This window comes from Periplaneta americana, chromosome 1 (genome assembly GCF_040183065.1).
Source record: "Periplaneta americana isolate PAMFEO1 chromosome 1, P.americana_PAMFEO1_priV1, whole genome shotgun sequence".
Lineage (NCBI taxonomy): Eukaryota > Metazoa > Arthropoda > Insecta > Blattodea > Blattidae > Periplaneta > Periplaneta americana.
The window spans coordinates 167,520,126-167,538,982 of NC_091117.1; the positions used below are offsets into that span (position 1 = coordinate 167,520,126).

At 35.7% G+C, this 18,857-nt stretch overlaps 1 protein-coding gene across 13 annotated transcripts in view; it reads left to right on the top strand.

The window, feature by feature from the left end:
• The first annotated feature begins 1,310 nt into the window (after positions 1-1,310).
• The window catches only part of LOC138703651 (phosphatidylinositol 4-phosphate 5-kinase type-1 alpha-like), a 196,921-nt gene continuing 179,374 nt past the window's right edge, over positions 1,311-18,857 (top strand). For 12 of the 13 annotated variants that reach the window (XM_069831761.1, XM_069831769.1, XM_069831715.1 and 9 more), the window contains exons 1-4: positions 1,311-1,637; positions 16,870-16,904; positions 17,319-17,450; positions 17,537-17,785. In XM_069831761.1, coding sequence (XP_069687862.1) covers positions 1,532-1,637; positions 16,870-16,904; positions 17,319-17,450; positions 17,537-17,785 — 522 coding nt within the window. In that variant the 5' untranslated portion in view covers positions 1,311-1,531. Of the gene's footprint in view, positions 1,638-13,587; positions 13,707-16,869; positions 16,905-17,318; positions 17,451-17,536; positions 17,786-18,857 lie in introns of those variants that run through there. The other variant, XM_069831777.1, reaches the window with a different exon arrangement.

Consider the following 18,857-nt stretch of genomic DNA (forward strand, 5'->3'; position numbering starts at 1 on the left):
TGAAGTATATTAAATTCCACCATAAAATCGAAGATACCTGCAAGAAATAAGTTAATATAATTTTTGTTTGTGCAAAACGAACTGAAATTTGCTATAATAGCTTCACTCATTCAAGATTATAGCGATAATTAACTATGAAACCAATAAATATTAATTTGCATTTCTCTTTACAACAACAATAATGGAAATATGAATTAATGGAGTAACTTACGTGTACCGGTACTTGTAGTGTAGGCTTACGTAGTTAACAAAGTGGGATGAGGTTAAGCAATAATAATAATCACACCAGAATTGGAAATAAAACGTGATCAATAAATTTTATTGTAACAGACTTTTTCTACGTCTCTAGTAAAGCAACAAATACAAATAACAACAAAATTAACAGCTATAATTAAAAACATATCCTTTGAAGAAAAAAGTAGGCCTAAGCAATAATAATCCCACCAGAACTGAAAATAAAACGTGATCAATAAATTTCATTAAAACAAACTTAATTTTTCTACGTCTTTAGTAAAATAACACATAAAAATAATAACAAAATTAATAGCTACAATTAAAAATATATCCTCTGAAAAACAAAAGTAGACCTAACCTTTATTTCTCTGGAAATTTAGCAGCCTAAGTGACAGAACTTTAACCGGTATCTAATGTCCTTTCGGTTAGACTGAAACATTTCATTGTGAAATTTAAGGATATAATGTATTCTGACAGTCACAAAGAACTTCAAATTAACAGTTTTGTTTCTGCACAGCATTCTTGTGGAAACCCAGGAACCTTTCTGAATCTTTCGGAAATCGGAAAAAGGATAACTCTGGCCTCTTTCTCTTACTGTTGCTACAATTTATATCACTACAAACGTCTCCTCTTTGTCCCATATTATTATTCCAATTATTATATTTTATCCATTAACATTTTCATTACAACCAATAACGAACATTTCACAAGCATCGATGTGAAATACGCAACGAGCTAGCACTCGATAGAAATACGACACAGTCCAAAGTCGACCATGGACTGTCTATTGTTTCTAGTTGCTAACCGCTTGGAGCGCTTTATCACGAGATTTGCAAAAAAACACCTCAAGCTTCGCGACTGTATATAGTAGACTGTGCTGCCACTCTGTCAACTCTTTCTAGCTCGTTGTTTTGATACCATGGACAGAAAGTTCGCTTACACGATCAGAAAATAGTAGGACTTTTAACGCTCGTGTACTCTTTGGATCATCCTTGGTGAACTCTGCCATCTTTTGATGAGTAATAATTAACAAAAAATCAATATATTGTACTCTTTGCTTTTAAGGTAGCAGAAGATCTAACGAATGTATGTTATTATAATAATATTGTAAAATGATTTCTCTTGTAGTCAATTGGTAGAATCTTCGATGAAGGAAAGTATTTTTTATTGATATATAAGTATAAGACGCACCGTTTCCGTCACGGCTCTAGTCTAATATTACAAGAAATATGTGAAAATAGTAGAATCCTTACAACATAATATATTGAGAAAGTCGGCTGTGAAGGTATCCAACAAAATGGCTTCCGGGGACAGCATCGATGGTATTGAAGTGGCAGAAACTTCATTTAATACGAAAGGAGATGAACGCAAAGGAGTGAAAGAAGGATACGCAGAAGAAGATGGTACGATTCAATATCCAATTCTCTTTCTATTGCATGTTTTACAAGAATAACTGTAGTTTACTTTTATTTTTCTTGGGCGATTGACGACAGGTTTTTCCGAAATCGAAATGAGTCACAGTGTTCTTGTTTTGGAGTTCATTTCGGTAAGTTAATATTTCTTCGAGTAAAAGCGTAAAGGAATAAGTCATTACATTAGGTATTCAAATTTATTCGACATTTTGCAATCATAGAGTCCTCTGTTTTGTGTGGGAGTGTATGTTTTAAAGGTTTGACAGTAGATTCCTTTGGCGTATGTAATCTGTCAAAAATCCACGTTGTTGTATAAGTAATTTGTGAACCACTGAACTTTTAAGCAATATTGTAATTTGAGAGCGGTGATGAAATTGAATTTCTGTGAGATTATAGTGTCAAATTCGGTATGCGTAATTTTTTTTTATTTATTAACTTACGTGAATGTGGGCCATCGAATAATTTGGCATGACCCCAAACAAATACGAAGTCAGATTCATTGTTTATTTTTCTGGAATTCACATTTTTGAACAAAGACAAAGAATGATGTAAATTTAGTATTTTTAGGCCTCGTTGCGTGACTACAAAACGGATGTGAAATAGGCTTGGGCCCAGGCCATACTTGTTGAAATTTCAGGCTGTACTAGCGCTGAGGTAGTTCCCTTCGTACTCCAATTATACACCTTGCATATACGAATCTGTGATAGGTTATGTTTCGTTAGTTTAATCTTTTATTATGCCTTACATATACGATCGACTGCATCTCCACAAAAAATCTTTTATAAATTCAACGATTTTTCGCTTCCGAAATCACCGGAACTACCTCAGCGCTTAGACCCGACAAATGATACTATTCAACATACTAATTTTGAAGTAATTACAACTATTTCATTATTTACTATTTCTTCCTAGCCTAATTCCATGTGTTATTTACACGACAACGGACGTATATTTTAAGGAACAAAATATGATTCATTGCTCCCTATATACTGATGTGATTCAAGCTTGGGATCGCAGTTTTCTCTAATAGTTCCGTGTAATAAGAAAAGAGTGAGATCATACAGGGTGTCTCAGGAGGAATGTAAAATACTTCAGGATAATGTAGTTTGGATTAATGTACAATATATAACCTGATATACCTATGTCCGAAATATAACTGTTGGGAAGTTATTGATGGGCGAACTTTTAAATGGAGAGAAGCATTATAGACGTATTTCTATGTTCTAGAACATCGTGATATGATATATTATTGAAAATGCTGCATCTTGTGTTGTTTCAATAGGCTACCTAAGTTTATTTCATAATTAAGTACAAACTCAGTAAGAAAATAAAATTATTACCCAAGACAAATTACTAAGGTTGCCCTTCTTATGGATTTCATGAAGTGTGAATTTATATCCGGTACCAGTTTTCTTTTCAGCCTCACTGAAACACTTGGTAGTTTGCCAGTTAACATCCTATAAACACGAGAAAACACAGCTAGATTGAACCCTTCGATTGAGAATATGTCGTCTGTTTTCCTCCTCAGCAGCCAGTGCATTGCCATCACAAAATCCATAAACAAAAAGCATGTGTGCATATTCACTATGCGAATACACAAATTAAATATCGAGTGAATGTGTATTCAAATGAATGTAGGGTAACCAGCTCTTCCGTATTTTCCAGGAACTGCTGTATTTGAGCTAAATTTTTTGATCATCCCGGCTCCATACTGATGTCCTAATCCTTCCGTATTTTTGTTTATTAATCATGATCACCAATTTTTTTAATGTAATCTAATAACTGCTAAATATATTTAGATAGGCTTATAAACTGACAATATCAATAATTTAGTATCAAGCAATACAGAAATTCTGCTCCAGTGATATTGTAATGTTGGTGTGACTGTATGCACATATGATTTTAAAGAGTTTTTTCAGCTTCAATAGCAAGATAAAATAATTTAATGTTCTGCGGCATCCTGTTAACAAATACAAACAAGTTAACACTAAGAAACATGCATATTTTGAAATGTTACTATACTCAACATTGTGACCTAACTCATATTTGTATTATAATTAAATAGACAGGTTTGTATTATTTGATATAAACCATCCCATCAGTGAAATCTGGCGTCACATTCCAAAAAATTGCGCTAAAATTTATCGTGACCAAGTCTCCCGTATTTTTGTGATCAAAAGTTTGTCACCCGAAGTGAATGTGTATTCAGTTGTGTGTTTTGTGTTGGTGTTGCGGTGCTCAGATGCTGCCACATGCAAAAGATATGGCATAATTATAGTACACTGAACTGCAAGACGTTCCAATATTTCTCCCCAACTGTTAGACTTCAGACATAGGTAGCCTTCATAAATTTAAATCGATGTAATAGGTTAACCCAAACTATAATATTCTGAAGTATTTTACATTCCCCCTCAGATATCCCGTATATATTAAAATTGATGGACTTTTTTTTTTTTTAAATTAAATGCGACTTGCACAATATGAAAGTACAAATATATTTACATCCTGGTTCTAGTTGAGTTATACGTATCATGTACAAAAAAAATATATATATATAGTACTGACCCCAATTTCACACCGAAAATAAGGGTCGAAAGTTGCTGTGAAAGTGGTGGTTGACAGAGAGGTGCAGGCAGACGGGATCGCTCGAGTGTGGTGGAAAGGAATATGAGGCAGGGAAAGGCAGCACATACGTCACATTTCCATGCATTTCCTTACTGATCACAGAGAAAAAGGAAGTTTTCGTAAGGTCAAATTAGTTGGGTTATGTTAGGCTTTTTGTATGCCTTGGAAGAAGGACACATTCTTAGACAAATGTGAGTATATTTAAGGTATACCAAACTAACCTAACCTAATACTAATTCGATCTTACAAAAAACAAGTGGATCAAGCCTGGAATGGCTGCTATGATGTGTTATCTGGTGGCAATAATATTAACTATAATCACATAGTGTTATGAGCTATGAAATTCAATATCGACAAGTGGATTGCTGTTTTATAAAGACATACTGCATGATGTGTTGAACGCATGCCAAATTAATTTCTACAGTTGTGTAATTAAATTGATCAGAGTAATGTATCTACTTTTGTTTGTAGTTTAAAAACACATAGATTTAACAGTTTTCTTTTTAAAATAAGTTCAGTTGTCTTATCAGTTATCATTGTCACTCTATAGTAACTACCTAGTTTTCCATTGTAGGCTATATTCTATTCTCCATAAGCTTATCATAGTTTCGTATTAATAAAACTTTATCGTTTACGTCTTTCAATCATGTTGTTTAGTCAACTATCTGATTGACAGGTCTGAACCTCACAAGTGATACTTAACAGGGCATCACTCATGAGGCAACTAAGCCAGGAGATAATGGGGTAGGAGGGCCAGTTTCTTTCCCCCTCCATTGCATACATCACCAACTGGCTACATATTGGGTCATTCCATGGTAACTGACGTAACGGGAGTAGCATACCCGTGAATTGCCAGTCGTGTGCTTGGTGGGAGGCCGTGCTTCTGCCGCTGAGATCCAAGTGCGCTCACACAACTTAACTTGTTAAGACTTATAATGGAGCTTCATGCACAATATCTAGTTCTCTGATGATCAATAACTGTCATTCTGTGATGCCGCGTGGCAATGCAGATGAAATCAAGCCTCGTCATAAAAAAATCGATTGGGGTTCAAGTTATTCTTTATTTACTTTTTCTAACACCTAGTTACAAAAATTATAGCCTGCGATTGTAATGTTGGGGCTGTAATTCATGACGTGATGGAATTCTGAATGGTTTTAGTTTCAGTAATTTTGTTGCCACTCCTGCAGATGCTTTAGAAATCCCTGTCTGGTTTGCTAAACATCTCAGACTTGTGTGCGCTATGCTCTAATTTCATTCAGTTTTTCTTCTGTAAGAACACTGTGCTTTTTGTCGTCTTTTTCTGTCATTTACAGAATCTATTTCATTGAATCTATTAAATAACCTTGAATTGAATTTAACGGAGGGGGGCACTATGACCCAGCACTGCGACCTTGTTCTGATCTATTGCGCTAGCTCTGGTGATGCATTCCCAAACCCACACCGACTGACCACACTAAGGTTCTCTGGTCCAGGTTTCGAGCAGGCAACCCCACTCGTCCCTAAGGCCAACCCCCTTCCATGCGTTGCCAGCTGTGGTCGGGGAATGCTATGGAATCATAATGAAATAGAGAAATGGTGATGGATTGATGCAAATGCCTAATTTGGGGAAAAATGGGAGAACCCCGGGAAAAACCTCAACTGCGACCTTGTCCGCCACAAGTGTCACTTCAATGAAAAAACCCCAGACCTGACCGGGAATCGAACCCGGGCCGCCTGCATGACAGTCTGAAGGTCTGGCCATTCAGCCACCACAGAGATATTAAATAACCTTAATATTGTTTGTGCGAGATTGTGTGTATTTGCTTGTTTTCCGCACAGAACCAATACGCGGTAAGTGTGAAATACCACATTCAGTATTCCCAACGTAACACACATCTTAACAATTTCCCTCTTCTTACCGCTTAAGCGCGACATTCATTTTACTGCTTTAGGCTTTTAACATATTATTTTTAGAGACGTTTAACATAGTAATAATTATAAATTGGAAACTTACCACTGCAATTTCACCTAAATTGCAATGTTAATTATTGTTTTTAAATATTTGCAAAAATTAAGTAAAGTCTACTACTCCACGAAACTTATTGCATTCCTGATACAAGTAACATTAAGGAAGCCATGAAAAAATGAACAAGATTCCAGATGCCGATGTTATTACTGCAATATGTTACATAAATAATATTGTTAAAATATTAAAATGAAAAATAAATCATTACATAACCTTACCGTTTGTTTTAAGTTCGCATTTATAGACTTGGGGAAAAAAAAGACACGTATATCACGGCCTGCTGGAGTATAGTAAACACAGAAAACATTTTATAGCAACAATGTTGAAGAAAGATATTTTGGTTTTCCGAAGTTGCCGTCATTAAACAGAAACCAACATGGAGATTTCATTGCAACTAATTAGAAATTGGTCTTTCAGGTATGTAATAAACAATCTTCGCACAAAATAATGTACGATAGACGAGCGGTATGTTTGTTTTCATGTTCTTGGAAATTAAAAAAGTTGAACTACGTTTCGCTTTTTCAATCTTTTCTCGACCATGAAAACGTCAACATACCGCTCCTGTAACGTATATTACTATTTTCTACAGAGTACTGGCCTGTCAGGAAATTTACGTCTGAATTTTCGCCTTGTTGAAGCACAAGATTTTCTTTTCTTTATGTACATGTTGTACCGGTATATGTAAATATTTTCCCTTAATGAATATCTGTTTACCATGACGAAACGATCTGTTCTCCATCATAGCTACAACAGAAAAGAAGCTACTTCATGAGTTACAAGAGGAAGGATTCATGAGTGAAAAGGCATTTCAGAGCCATGAAGTTGATTTCTACAGCACATGTGTGGTCTAAGCCTATATAAAAAAATGGTCACTGTTTATGCTGAAATCAGACAGTATGTCTTGGGTAAAATTGACAAATGAAGCAACATCATTATCTTGGGAAAATGTTCTTCAAACAATCCAAACTATGAATGAGACTGCTGTCATATCAAACATTGCTGAATATGATTTGTTTGATGTTAATGTTAATGTTATGTTTTATTTAACGACACTCGCAACTGCAGAGGTTATATCAGCGTCACCGGATGTGCCGGAATTTTGTCCCGCAGGAGTTCTTTCACATGCCAGTAAATCTACTGACATGAGCCTGTCGCATTTAAGCACACTTAAATGCCATCGACCTGGCCCGGGTTCGAACCCGCAACCTTGGGCATAGAAGGCCAGCGCTATACCAACTCGCCAATCAGGTCGATGATTTGTTTGATGAGGTAATGATGGTGAAAACAGATCTGCAGCACAAAGAAGACACTGAAGTGAAGGACATGCTAAAATCCAAACATTTAGATGAAATCTGGATGGATCTTTTTAAAAGTACAGAAGGAGAACTCTCAAATTTTAAGAGGATAGTGGAGTTTAGTATGTGTATTTCTGGAACAAATGCGTGTGTCGAAAAATTTTTTTCTTGCGTAAACGCTCTATGGACTGATCAGAAAAATAAATTGTCTGTAAAAACAGTAAAATGTTGTTGTAAAATCATTCTTCAGTCAGGATTGTGTTGCTTTTCATGACATGATTCTTCAAAATAAACAGTTGTTAAGTGAAATTTATTCTTCAGAGCAATATTGCGAGCCCAAGATGGATTGATTTATAAGAATATTGTGACGTGAGATTGTATTTTGTAGCTATTTCTGTAATAACTTAGTAAAAACAATTTCAAGGCAACTTACATGACTTAATGCAAATATGCTCACTAACAATTTTGTTTACTATTTGTTTACTTATGGATCGTGCACTACACTTACTCAGTTATAACTGATAAGTGTCTCGTATTTTTTTTTTCCAATATACCTGGGAACCCTATACAAGGCTGCTTAAGTCTACAGGAAAGGAATAACATAATCTTTTATCATTTGTTGGTTCAGGAATCTTGAATTTAGCCTGATTATCTGTATCTGTGTTGCCATCTGTGTGGATGTCATTTCATCATCATTATCATCATCATCACTTGCACCACAGCCCGAGGTGGGCCTTGGCTTCTTCAAGAATCTTCCTCCAGGTATCTCTTTCCTGTGTTTTCTTTCTCCAATTTTGTCACCCATTTTAGCCAAGTTGTCCATTACACCATCCAGCCATCTCAATGCTGTTCGCCCAGATTTTCTTTGTTCCCATGTCTCTCTGAAAAAAAGTTTTTTTGGGAATGTCTTTGTCATTCATCCTCATTAGATGAATATGTCATTTAGGGTCTAAATTTTTTAGTAACATCTTTGTGATTCAGAAACTGAATTCTAAGACTTTTATTCTCCACAGACATAAACTGGCCAACGTGGTGTGCTCTTGTATTTTTTGTACAATACTTAACAATAACCCGATTCCCTCCTTTCAGCACTTTTGTACATGGTACTACTTCAGTGTTTTCAATCTTTTCTTCTCTTTGCAGTTTTTCAATTTTTCTGGCTTCCTCATTTTTGAAGTTAAAGGCAATGTCATTTTCACTGCCAACATAAGGCAAACACGTAATGGTGTATGGTGCAACAGCTTAAAAATAGTGATTACTTCTTGTGTCAGGAAAGTTCATAATTATCTGCTCCTCAGGAGACTATGTATCATCTAGACCTTTAATGTCTGCTGCATTATTTTCTTGCTTTGGCAGCCACACATATATCCATCTCTCGACAGCTCCACCTGGACCATCTATTGGTCCTTTTCCATGAGCAGTTTCTGAGAAAGTCGAAGTAGCTGGCATTTTATGTGTAATAATAGTAGAAATGCTCACAAGTGTGCAAAGTCGAATTTGCATTAATCTTATTCTTATTCACCATATTCTGAAATGGATATTTTTCTTTCTTTATGGTATGTATCACATTTGTTTTTGCACAATTTACACACACAATTTTCGTCTGGTGTACGGAACTTTGTTTCTTGGTACAGTTTGTGGTGGTACCCATGCACTGCTAGTTTGGTGACATTGTGCCTCGTCTGTTAGTTCCAACTTCCATCTTGGTCTTGTAATATAGAACTCCTCCTGTATTTCATTCCTCTTTCTATTTCTCTTGGCTAGAAGTTCCTTGTAGGCTCTGATATGTGGCATAATAAAGTGAATCGTAGTTTCTGTACCAAGAAAGATTCTCTCACAAATTAAATTTGCGTCCCGTGAATGCAAGAGACGAGTGCTATTAGTTCTAATTGTTAGTATACAACCTACTGTTTCGTCTGTGAGTGAGGTCATGTTACAAGAGATAATGCAATGAGTGAGGTAATATATATATAATGTGTATAAGAAATAGGGTATATAATATTAACACTTTCAGAGTATTTATACGGGTACAACACTTTCAGCACCTCCTATACACATGTATTCACCAGTATCTCATACAACTCGCTGGCACGAACAGTAAACACCTCTTCATCAGCTCAGTATTTCTTCATAGATCACAAAGGCCAGAGGGAGAGGGAACGGTGATTCACATTCTTTCCAGATGCAGATTTAACTTGGGCATGTAGTACATACACGAATTTGGACTGTGGGAACTGTGGTATGCATAGAATTCTTTTGATGTATGTGGCTTTTACATTTTCTCAGATTTTGAGATCTCTTTTCTTCATATACTCCCACGTGACCTGGATTCCATATATTATGTTAATATTGGGATGATTTTTGCCCTGAAAAAAATCATTGCGGTTTCTAAAGACAATGCCTGCAGATGTTTTATTTTGCTGATGAACCGATGGCCGCCACTGCTCTTCCCTTGTATGTATTGCAAAAGTCTTCCCTGTGGTTTGGAAGGTGACTCCAAGGTAGGGCCTACTTGAAATTGTTCGTTATATATTCAGGTGGTATGCTCCATGAGTTATTCTATCTTGTGTCGATAATCTGTCGCCTTTGCAGAAGATCATTTGTAAGGTTTGTGGTTCGAGTGTATAACATAATCTCTTCTAATTAGGTCAAATGTTTTTGTATAGCAGAGCAGATGTAAGCAACCCCTTCCATTAAAATAAAGTTCAATAGACCAGCAATTTTGTAAATATCATATACCTTTCGTAACTAAGATCATACAATGAACCTAATGAGAACTAATTTTAGATTGAAGTTCATTTTTTAATATGGCCATTACAAAAATAGAATAAAAAAGTTTCGTTTGGCATAAACTGTGACTTGGCAATGATCTAGCCAGTTACTGCCGAGTTTATTAGGTCATGTTTGATTACTACTCTGGACTAAGTTTAATGCAATTAAATTGTTTTAGTGTAATCGTGTTTGCAATACATCCAAGTTATCATTGTAGAGGATGTCGAAATGATCCACACTATGTATACCACTTCAGATTTTCACATTACACCATTCTTTCCCCTATGGTGCGTTTAAATACACTGGGCCCTTGGTTTAATTTCAAAGGAGAAAAATAGCGATATGATCTGCATTCAAACAAAACTGTCCATTTCAAAACGGCAATGACAGCAGTGGTAGAGCTTGTGGTAGTAATGATCTTACATTACATGCCGCTTATTCAGAAGCAAATATGGATAATGTATTTTTCCTACAAATTTTAAGAAGGATATGAACATTTCCAAATACTATAATGTCTCGTATTTCCTGGTCTCAAAGTTTTGAGATTCTTGTTATAAACTTTTTAAAACCTTCGAGATACATAACTAAAAGGTCCAATGAAACTGGCACAAACTCAACTTTACGTTCTACATCAGGTTTATATAAATTGCTAGTTTCTTATATTTATATTCACATTCATTATTCTTAACTTATTATATTTGTATTATATTATTATTATTATTACTACTACTACTACTACTACTACTACTACTACTACTATTACTTACAAATGGCTTTTAAGGAACCCGCAGGTTCATTGCCACCCTCACATAAGCCCACCATCAGTCCCTATCTTGTGCAAGATTAATCCAGTCTCTATCATATCCCACCTCCCTCAAATCTATTTTAATATTATCCTCCCATCTACGTCTTGGCCTTCCCAAAGGTCTTTTTCCCTCTGGCCTCCCAACCACACTATATGCATTTCTGGATATGCCCATATGTGCTACATGCCCTGCCAATCTTAAATGTCTGGATTTAATATTTCCTAATTATGTCAGGTGAAGAATACAATGCATGCAGTTCTGCTCTCAAATACCCTTAATCTCTGTTCCTCAAAGTGACAGTCCAAGTTTCATTATTATTATTATTATTATTATTATTATTATTATTATTAAATGACACTGCCAAGGATAAAGGTTATTCACAGTAAGTGACAATATAGCGAATGATACCCAACATACTTAAATTTTGCATGGGTAAGAAAGGAAACGCAAACTTTTTTTTGGGACATTCAGCTTTGTTTTTTTGCTGAAGAAAGCTACAGTAGGGATACTCGACCACCATAGATGACTACATCTCTCTGATCTATCTTTATTTTCATCTCATGCTGATGTTTCATATCATAATCAATGCATATTCTGGGAATTTCGTAATTCATGAATATCTAGACATTGGTATCTAATGTTCAGTGACAGCCTAAAAGAATGGAATTTTCAACACAATATAATCACAGTCTAGTATATACAGTCGCGAAGCTCAATACGTAGTAAATATGCAAACATTAGATAGTTGCTCACCACTAGGATCGCTAATATCGCCTCATTACAGGCAATGAAAAATAGTACCGTCACAGTCTATTGTTTCTAGCACCCTCAAAACTCAAGCTTCGTGAATGTATATAGTAGACTGTGATATGACAATTAACCTGCATATGTGAAGTGGTATACATAGTGTGGATCATTTCAACATCCTCGTACAATGATAACTTGGATGTATTGCAAACAGGATTACACTAAAACAATTTAATTGCATTAAACATTAGTCCATGGTAGTAATGGTACATGACCTAATAAACTCAGCAGTAACTGGCTAGATCATTGCCAAGGCACAGTTTATGCCAACGAAACTTTGTTATTCTATTTTTGTAATGGCTATATATTTAAAAATAAACTTCAATCTAAAATTAGTTCTGATTAGGTTCATTGTACGATCTTAGTTACGAAAGGTATATGATGTTTACAAAATTGCTGGTCTAGTGAACTTTATTTTAATAGAAGAGCTTGCTTATGTCTGCTCTGCTATACAGAAACATTTGACCTAATTAGAAGAGATTACGTTATACACTCGAACCACAGAAATAAAAGAAGTTAGATATTTTTAAAACTGAAATAGTTTGATCTTAGTCGAAACAGCAGTGGATCATTTTAGTTTTCAGATTCTGAGGGATTGTCACAGTTTCTTAGGTGGCTTGTTGACAGATCATTTGAAAGAGAAAAATATGAAAATGAAGTATTACAAAGTACCCGAATAGATTGTTTTGTATCACTGTGATCATTTGTTAAATTAGCCTGTATGCTACTCGTACATAAACCATAAGACTTGACGAATTTATTCATTTAATCACATTGTCTGCACTGAAGTTTTTTTTTTTTTTTACTTCTCTCCATAGTTTATGTTGAGTCAGCTGTAAGTTAATCAGCTGGTCATTATGTAATGGTAGACCTACAATTTATTACTAATGTCGTTTCTTTCAATTGCACATTCTGTAAGAAACTCGGATACAAGATTAATATGCTGAAGAAAAGATTAAATTCATTTCTTGAGGTAGACTGATCAGGAAAAGTTTCATTTTTCTCTAGAAGTATTTTGTAATCACTCTATGAATGATAACAATATACTACGAGCTAGGCTACAGCAGTTTAATACAAAATCCTTTCATAAATATGTTAGTTCATTATATTATATTCTCACGAGCATAAAGTGTCTGCAATTGTGTAAAATAAATACATGAAACTAATTAAAACTTAAGAAATTAATATGTTAAGAAAGTAAGTGCATAATTAAGTACATAACTGAAGAAAATGAACAAATAAACATGTATAAGTAAATTAATACATTTTCCGAGCTATGAAAAAATAAATACGAGTAAGCCTAGATAAGCAAATAAATAAAAATGGGTCAAAGTGAAATAGTTTTATTTTTATTACATATAATTGAAATTACATTATAATCAGTGAAAGTAAAAGTGCACCTTCGATGTGTTGAACAGTAAGCTGTATTCTGCTCCCATACTCACATAAGAAGTTGTATCTAGGTAACTTAAAATAAAATTCTTTACTCCTTTGACCTAGTGAATGCAATGAGCCAAAATAAGAATGACTCTGGCACACAAATGCATTGTGAGTAACAGAGTGGAGAAAGCTGTTGTGTCATCACATCTTAGAAATAAGGAAGAGAAGAAGATTGTAGATTAGTCTCGCACAAACTTTGAAGACTAATTGTAGTGTCTCTATTGTGGTGGTTTTCGTCACTCTTCCTACGAAAATTGTGGGATAGAATTTTAAGAAATAAGATCAGAAATATGGATTGGCTTCGAGCAAGTAAGAAGAATTGTATTGAAAAATTAAATTTCTCTACACTAACGCACACAGACTAATAGCACTTGCACATGTATTTTGACTAATAGTACAAGACTTGAGACAGAGTATAGTTGTAGAGCACAACTGTCATTTGAGCAGACCTGGGTTCGATGTAAAAAAAAATATAATTACCTATATCTTTTATATAGTGAGTGCATATTATATTTGTGTATAAAGTGCTGTGTTTTCCCACCAGAGGCCTTGTAATACGTTCATCACAATATAGAATCTCGCACTTTGTGAATTGAATGTACGAGGGCTATTCATAAAGTAACTTCCGTTTATTTTTTACAAATCTGTGAATGACATTACAGAATTGGGTTACAATACGTATACACTCTAGTTTATTTTTCCAAATAGTTTCCAGTCACATTGAGACACTTGTCATAGCGTTTGACGAGATTTGAAATTCCGCAATCGTAGAATTCGGCCGCCTGCGACTGAAGCCAACTTACGACGCTGGTTTTCAACTCTTCGTCATCGTCAAAGCACTTCGAGCCAAGCCACGTCTTCATGTGCATGAAGAGATGGTAATTGCTAGGAGCCAAATCTGGGCTATAGGGACGGTGATCCAATACTTCCCAGTTGAACTCTTGCAGTTTGGTTGCAATACGACGCGCTGTATGCGGCCGGGCATTGTCATGCAGGAAAATCACCCGAGAGCTCAACATGCCACGATGTTTGTTTTGAATGGCCCTTTTCAATTTTGTTAGTGTGTTACAGTAACGCTCAGAGTTAATTGTGGCAATCCTCTCCAAGAACTTCACTAGCAAAATTCCTTTTCTCTCCCAGAAGACAGTTGCCATGAGTTTCCACGTGGAAAGTGTTTGACGACACTTTGTGGGTTTTTTCAGGGATTGAGTTTGGCCCCACTCCATTGATTGATGCTTTGTTTCTGCATTCACATACCGCAACCAAGTCTCATCTCCTGTCGCAATCTGATCGAGAAAAGCATCACCTTCTCTTTCGTAACGCTCAAGAAAGGACAGTGCTGCTCCCATCCGCTAAGCCTTTTGTTCCTCAGAAAGGAGTTTAAGCACCTATCTGGCAGAAAGTTTCCGGTAGCCCAAATCTTCGGTAATCACTTTGTACAGCAGAGTATGACTAATCTGTGGAAAATTGTCACTAAACTCCGACATGGTGAACCTGTGGTTTGCTCTAACCCTTTCATCAACCAAAGGAATCAGATCTGCATTCACGATACTCGGTCGACCACTTCTCTCTTCATCATAGACATTGGTTCGCCCATTTTTGAACATATGGCACCATTGTCTCACACAACCTTCACTCATTACGTCTGACCCATAAACTTCACAAAGTTGGCGATGGATTTCACTAGCTTTACAGTTTTTGGCCACAAGACATCTTATTACAGAACGTACCTCACACCAGGCGGAACTTGCGATTGCAGCACACATTTTGACAGCACGTGGCTCAGAGAGGAACAAAGACACGACCTTGACTCTACCGCTGCTCGACGCGTACTGCTTCAAGGTACACTACACCGCAAGAGTGGCGCCACTGTCTCTGTAGTTGCGCACGCTATATGAAAACGGAAGTTACTTTATGAATAGCCCTTGTAGATAATGATGATGTGTTAATTTTCATGCTTCGACTATCACTTTCAGTGAGAAATAAAATATCATGAATTTCAATATTGAAACTGATTTAGTTTTTGAGGCTTATTTTGAATAAGTGATGTATGCTGTATGGTTCGAAATTCAGTGCCTCTTTGAAGTCAGCTTAATCCTCATAGAGCAAACAGATTTGTATAGTTGTGTTACCTTATTTTTTCCACTTGTGGTAACTACAGTATACAGCATACACAATTTACTGGGATTGTGACCAGTTGTATAGCACGTATTTAGTGGGAAGATCTGACTGCTGTCTCTCATGGAAGGAGGAACGAATCAGTGATGAATGGCAGTGATTTAGGCCTAAGTCCTATACAAATAATGCACCGGTAAGAACTAATAAGAAAATGCTGTGTTGGTCTTACTTTTTATCAAAGCATATGTTGAAAATGGTGTCCACTTTCTGAATGCAATAATCACATCAGTGTAGAAAATTCTGAAACACCTTCTGCAACTCTATCCGTAATTTCACTCAGCACTCGCTTGATTTAATTCTCTAGCATGCAGTAAATCCACATCACATACCCACTTTCTGGTCGTGAAGGGGAACTTCATGAGGATTTTCAGTGCCCCAGTACATTGTATTCTGAGAGTGAACATAACCACTTAAATGGAACCAAGCTTGGGCCGTCATTGTTGTTAATTGAGATGCATTAACACTACTGTCATGAACAGATTGAAACATTCAATCACAAAAATTCGCGTGAGTTGCTGGATTCCTTTGCTATAATCAATGAACCAGTGTCTCTCTATAGTCTATAAGGATAAAAGTGCAGCATTTTCAGACTTCTTAATGCTGATCTTTGTGACATCACATTCTTGTGCTATTTGACCTGACAGTTTCCTAGGATTGACTACATCCTTGCCTGAATATCTGAGTTTCACCTCTGTCAAAACTCTCCCCCTTTGGTTTCTTCTTTTATCTAAAATGTACCCTGTTTCATATCACTTTCTAAACATTTCATTTAGGTACTGTCTTGAAGGGACTGTAGTTCTAGGGAAAGGATTTCTAAATTTACATGCGCATTTGTCATAATTTTTCTTCTTTAAGAGCTATGACTCAATAACGAATATTCGTTGTTCGACACTGTTTCATACCATTGTTGATATCTCAACTTTTGTGCGTTCAACAGGAAGTTAGAAATGATACAGGGATTCACCACCACAGCACGACAATTCGTTTTCTTCCTGTGAGTGAACAGTCAGAGAATGTAATGAGGTGAGTGCTGAGTGAAATTACAGGTAGAGAATTGCGGAAAGTGTTTCAGAATTTTCTACAGTTATGTGATTTTTTCATCCAAAAATATGGACATCATCTTAAGCATATGCTATGATAAAACGTAAGGTCAACATAATGTTTTATTACCTCATTACTGGCAAATTATTAATATGGGACATCAATTTAAATCACCGCCATTCACATGTTGCTTGTTGTACATAAAAGTAAGAATTTAGTATTTCTAGTAATTCATTTTCACACTTTATTTCAGGAAAGGGAAAGGCTTCAACTATTCCTCCAGTGGACGTAAGTATTTAAAAAAAAATTAAACAAATTCTTGGCTAAAAAACAAAGGAACTTTAACAGAATATTTTGTTTAGCTTAATGGCTATTGTAATGTACTTGTTTTCTCATAAAACTTTAAGACACAAAATGCTTTCTCTGTCAATTTGATGTACCTGTAAATGCACCTCTGTTTATCAGCAAAATGTTTCAGTCAAGTATCATATACAGACTTTGATATTTCTTCTTTCATGTAATTTTTATTTCAAAGCAACTACTTACTTATTCTAACTGTGAGTAATGAAACTTTAAGATCCGACATTTGCGAATATGGTTTATATATTTCAGATATGTATCTTCTAAATTTTTCTCCTTAGAGACAGTTGTTTATATTTTTAATTTCATTCTGAAAACCTCACTACAGTTTCATATATACAGACGGCAGCAGCTACAACAAATATGTCCAGTGGTCCAAAGACACCAACTGGCATCACACGCCACAAGTCAGAGAGGGAGCGCAAGATTGGACATCGGCGTGTTGGTGTTGGAGGAGAAATTACATACAAAAAGGTACAAAAATATACTGCTATATATGTTTTGGTAATTAATAAATATTGGCATTTTTATTGTTTGTTACACGAATGTTTTCTTTTTAGATTCAAACAACTCAAATTATGGGTTCCATTCAGCTTGGTATCCAACATGCAGTTGGTGGATTGGCATCGAAACCTGAAAGAGATCTTCTTATGCAAGATTTCATGACAGTAGAAACAACTAATTTTCCAAGTGATGGTTCCAGCCACACACCAGCTCATCATTATTCAGAATTTAGGTTCAGAACTTATGCTCCTATTGCATTCCGTTATTTCCGAGACCTTTTTGGTATACAGCCTGATGATTTTCTGGTAAGTTACGTAGATCTTAATTCCCTCTAAGTATTTTGTTACATTTGTACTATTGAGTACAAAAAGTTAGAACTTGTGTATGCAATTATCCAAGCTTATTTAATTGTGGTACAATATCGCTGCTGAACCTCCAAAATCCACTATGTGCATTGAAACAGATTTTTGAGGAGAAAGAGAAAAACGTTACAGTATCACTTTTAATTCCCTTGATTTTCAAAGTTTCTTTCGATTTAATTTCATAATTTTTTATGTAATAATTGAAATTATACCGAAAATAGCCTTGAAAATCAAGGAATTAAAAGTGATAATGTGACGATATACAGGTGGCCATAAAGTCTATCCAACATTACAACTTGTTACAAAATAAAAACTATTAAAGTTAGAGTTATGTTACTTGTGACAGATGAAAGACAAAGTTTCGAAGTTTGTAAAAAAAAAAAAAAAAAAAAAAAAATGTCGATAGGCCTACACTTCCACATGTGCACCTCTTGTCGTCCGCAAAACATCTAAGCTATATTCAACTTCATGCCATACGTTATGCAGCACTGACACTAGCAACAACGTCAGTTATCCTTCTTCTCAAAGTGTTCAGATCAGGTACACATGTTGCATATACCCTTTCCCAAAATAGACTTTTTCGTGTAGTGAGGTTATGTCTCAAAATTTCGGTCGCAAAAGCAGCATGCTGAGGGCAGTCATCTGGCTCCAAAGCTTGCGTTATCTGGACTTTATAAGCAAAATTTTTTGCACTGAGGACTGTGGGATTCCGAGTTTACGAGATGCACCGTGAGTAGACTTGGAAAGGCTTCTTTGAAATGAGTACCTCACAGTCTCAACTCTGTCTTCCATCATGGATGAACGTCCTGATCACGGACGGAAGTTTACACTTCCAGTCTCCTTAAACTTTGTGTACCAACCAACCATGCTTTTGTAATCGGGTGGTGGTCATCCATATTCCCTCCTAAAATTTCTTTGAACAGTAATTGGTGACTGTGTCTCGTAGTATCATAAAACACATGACGCCATTTTGGATTCTATCACAATGAATCTGGAATCAAAAGTAAAAAACATT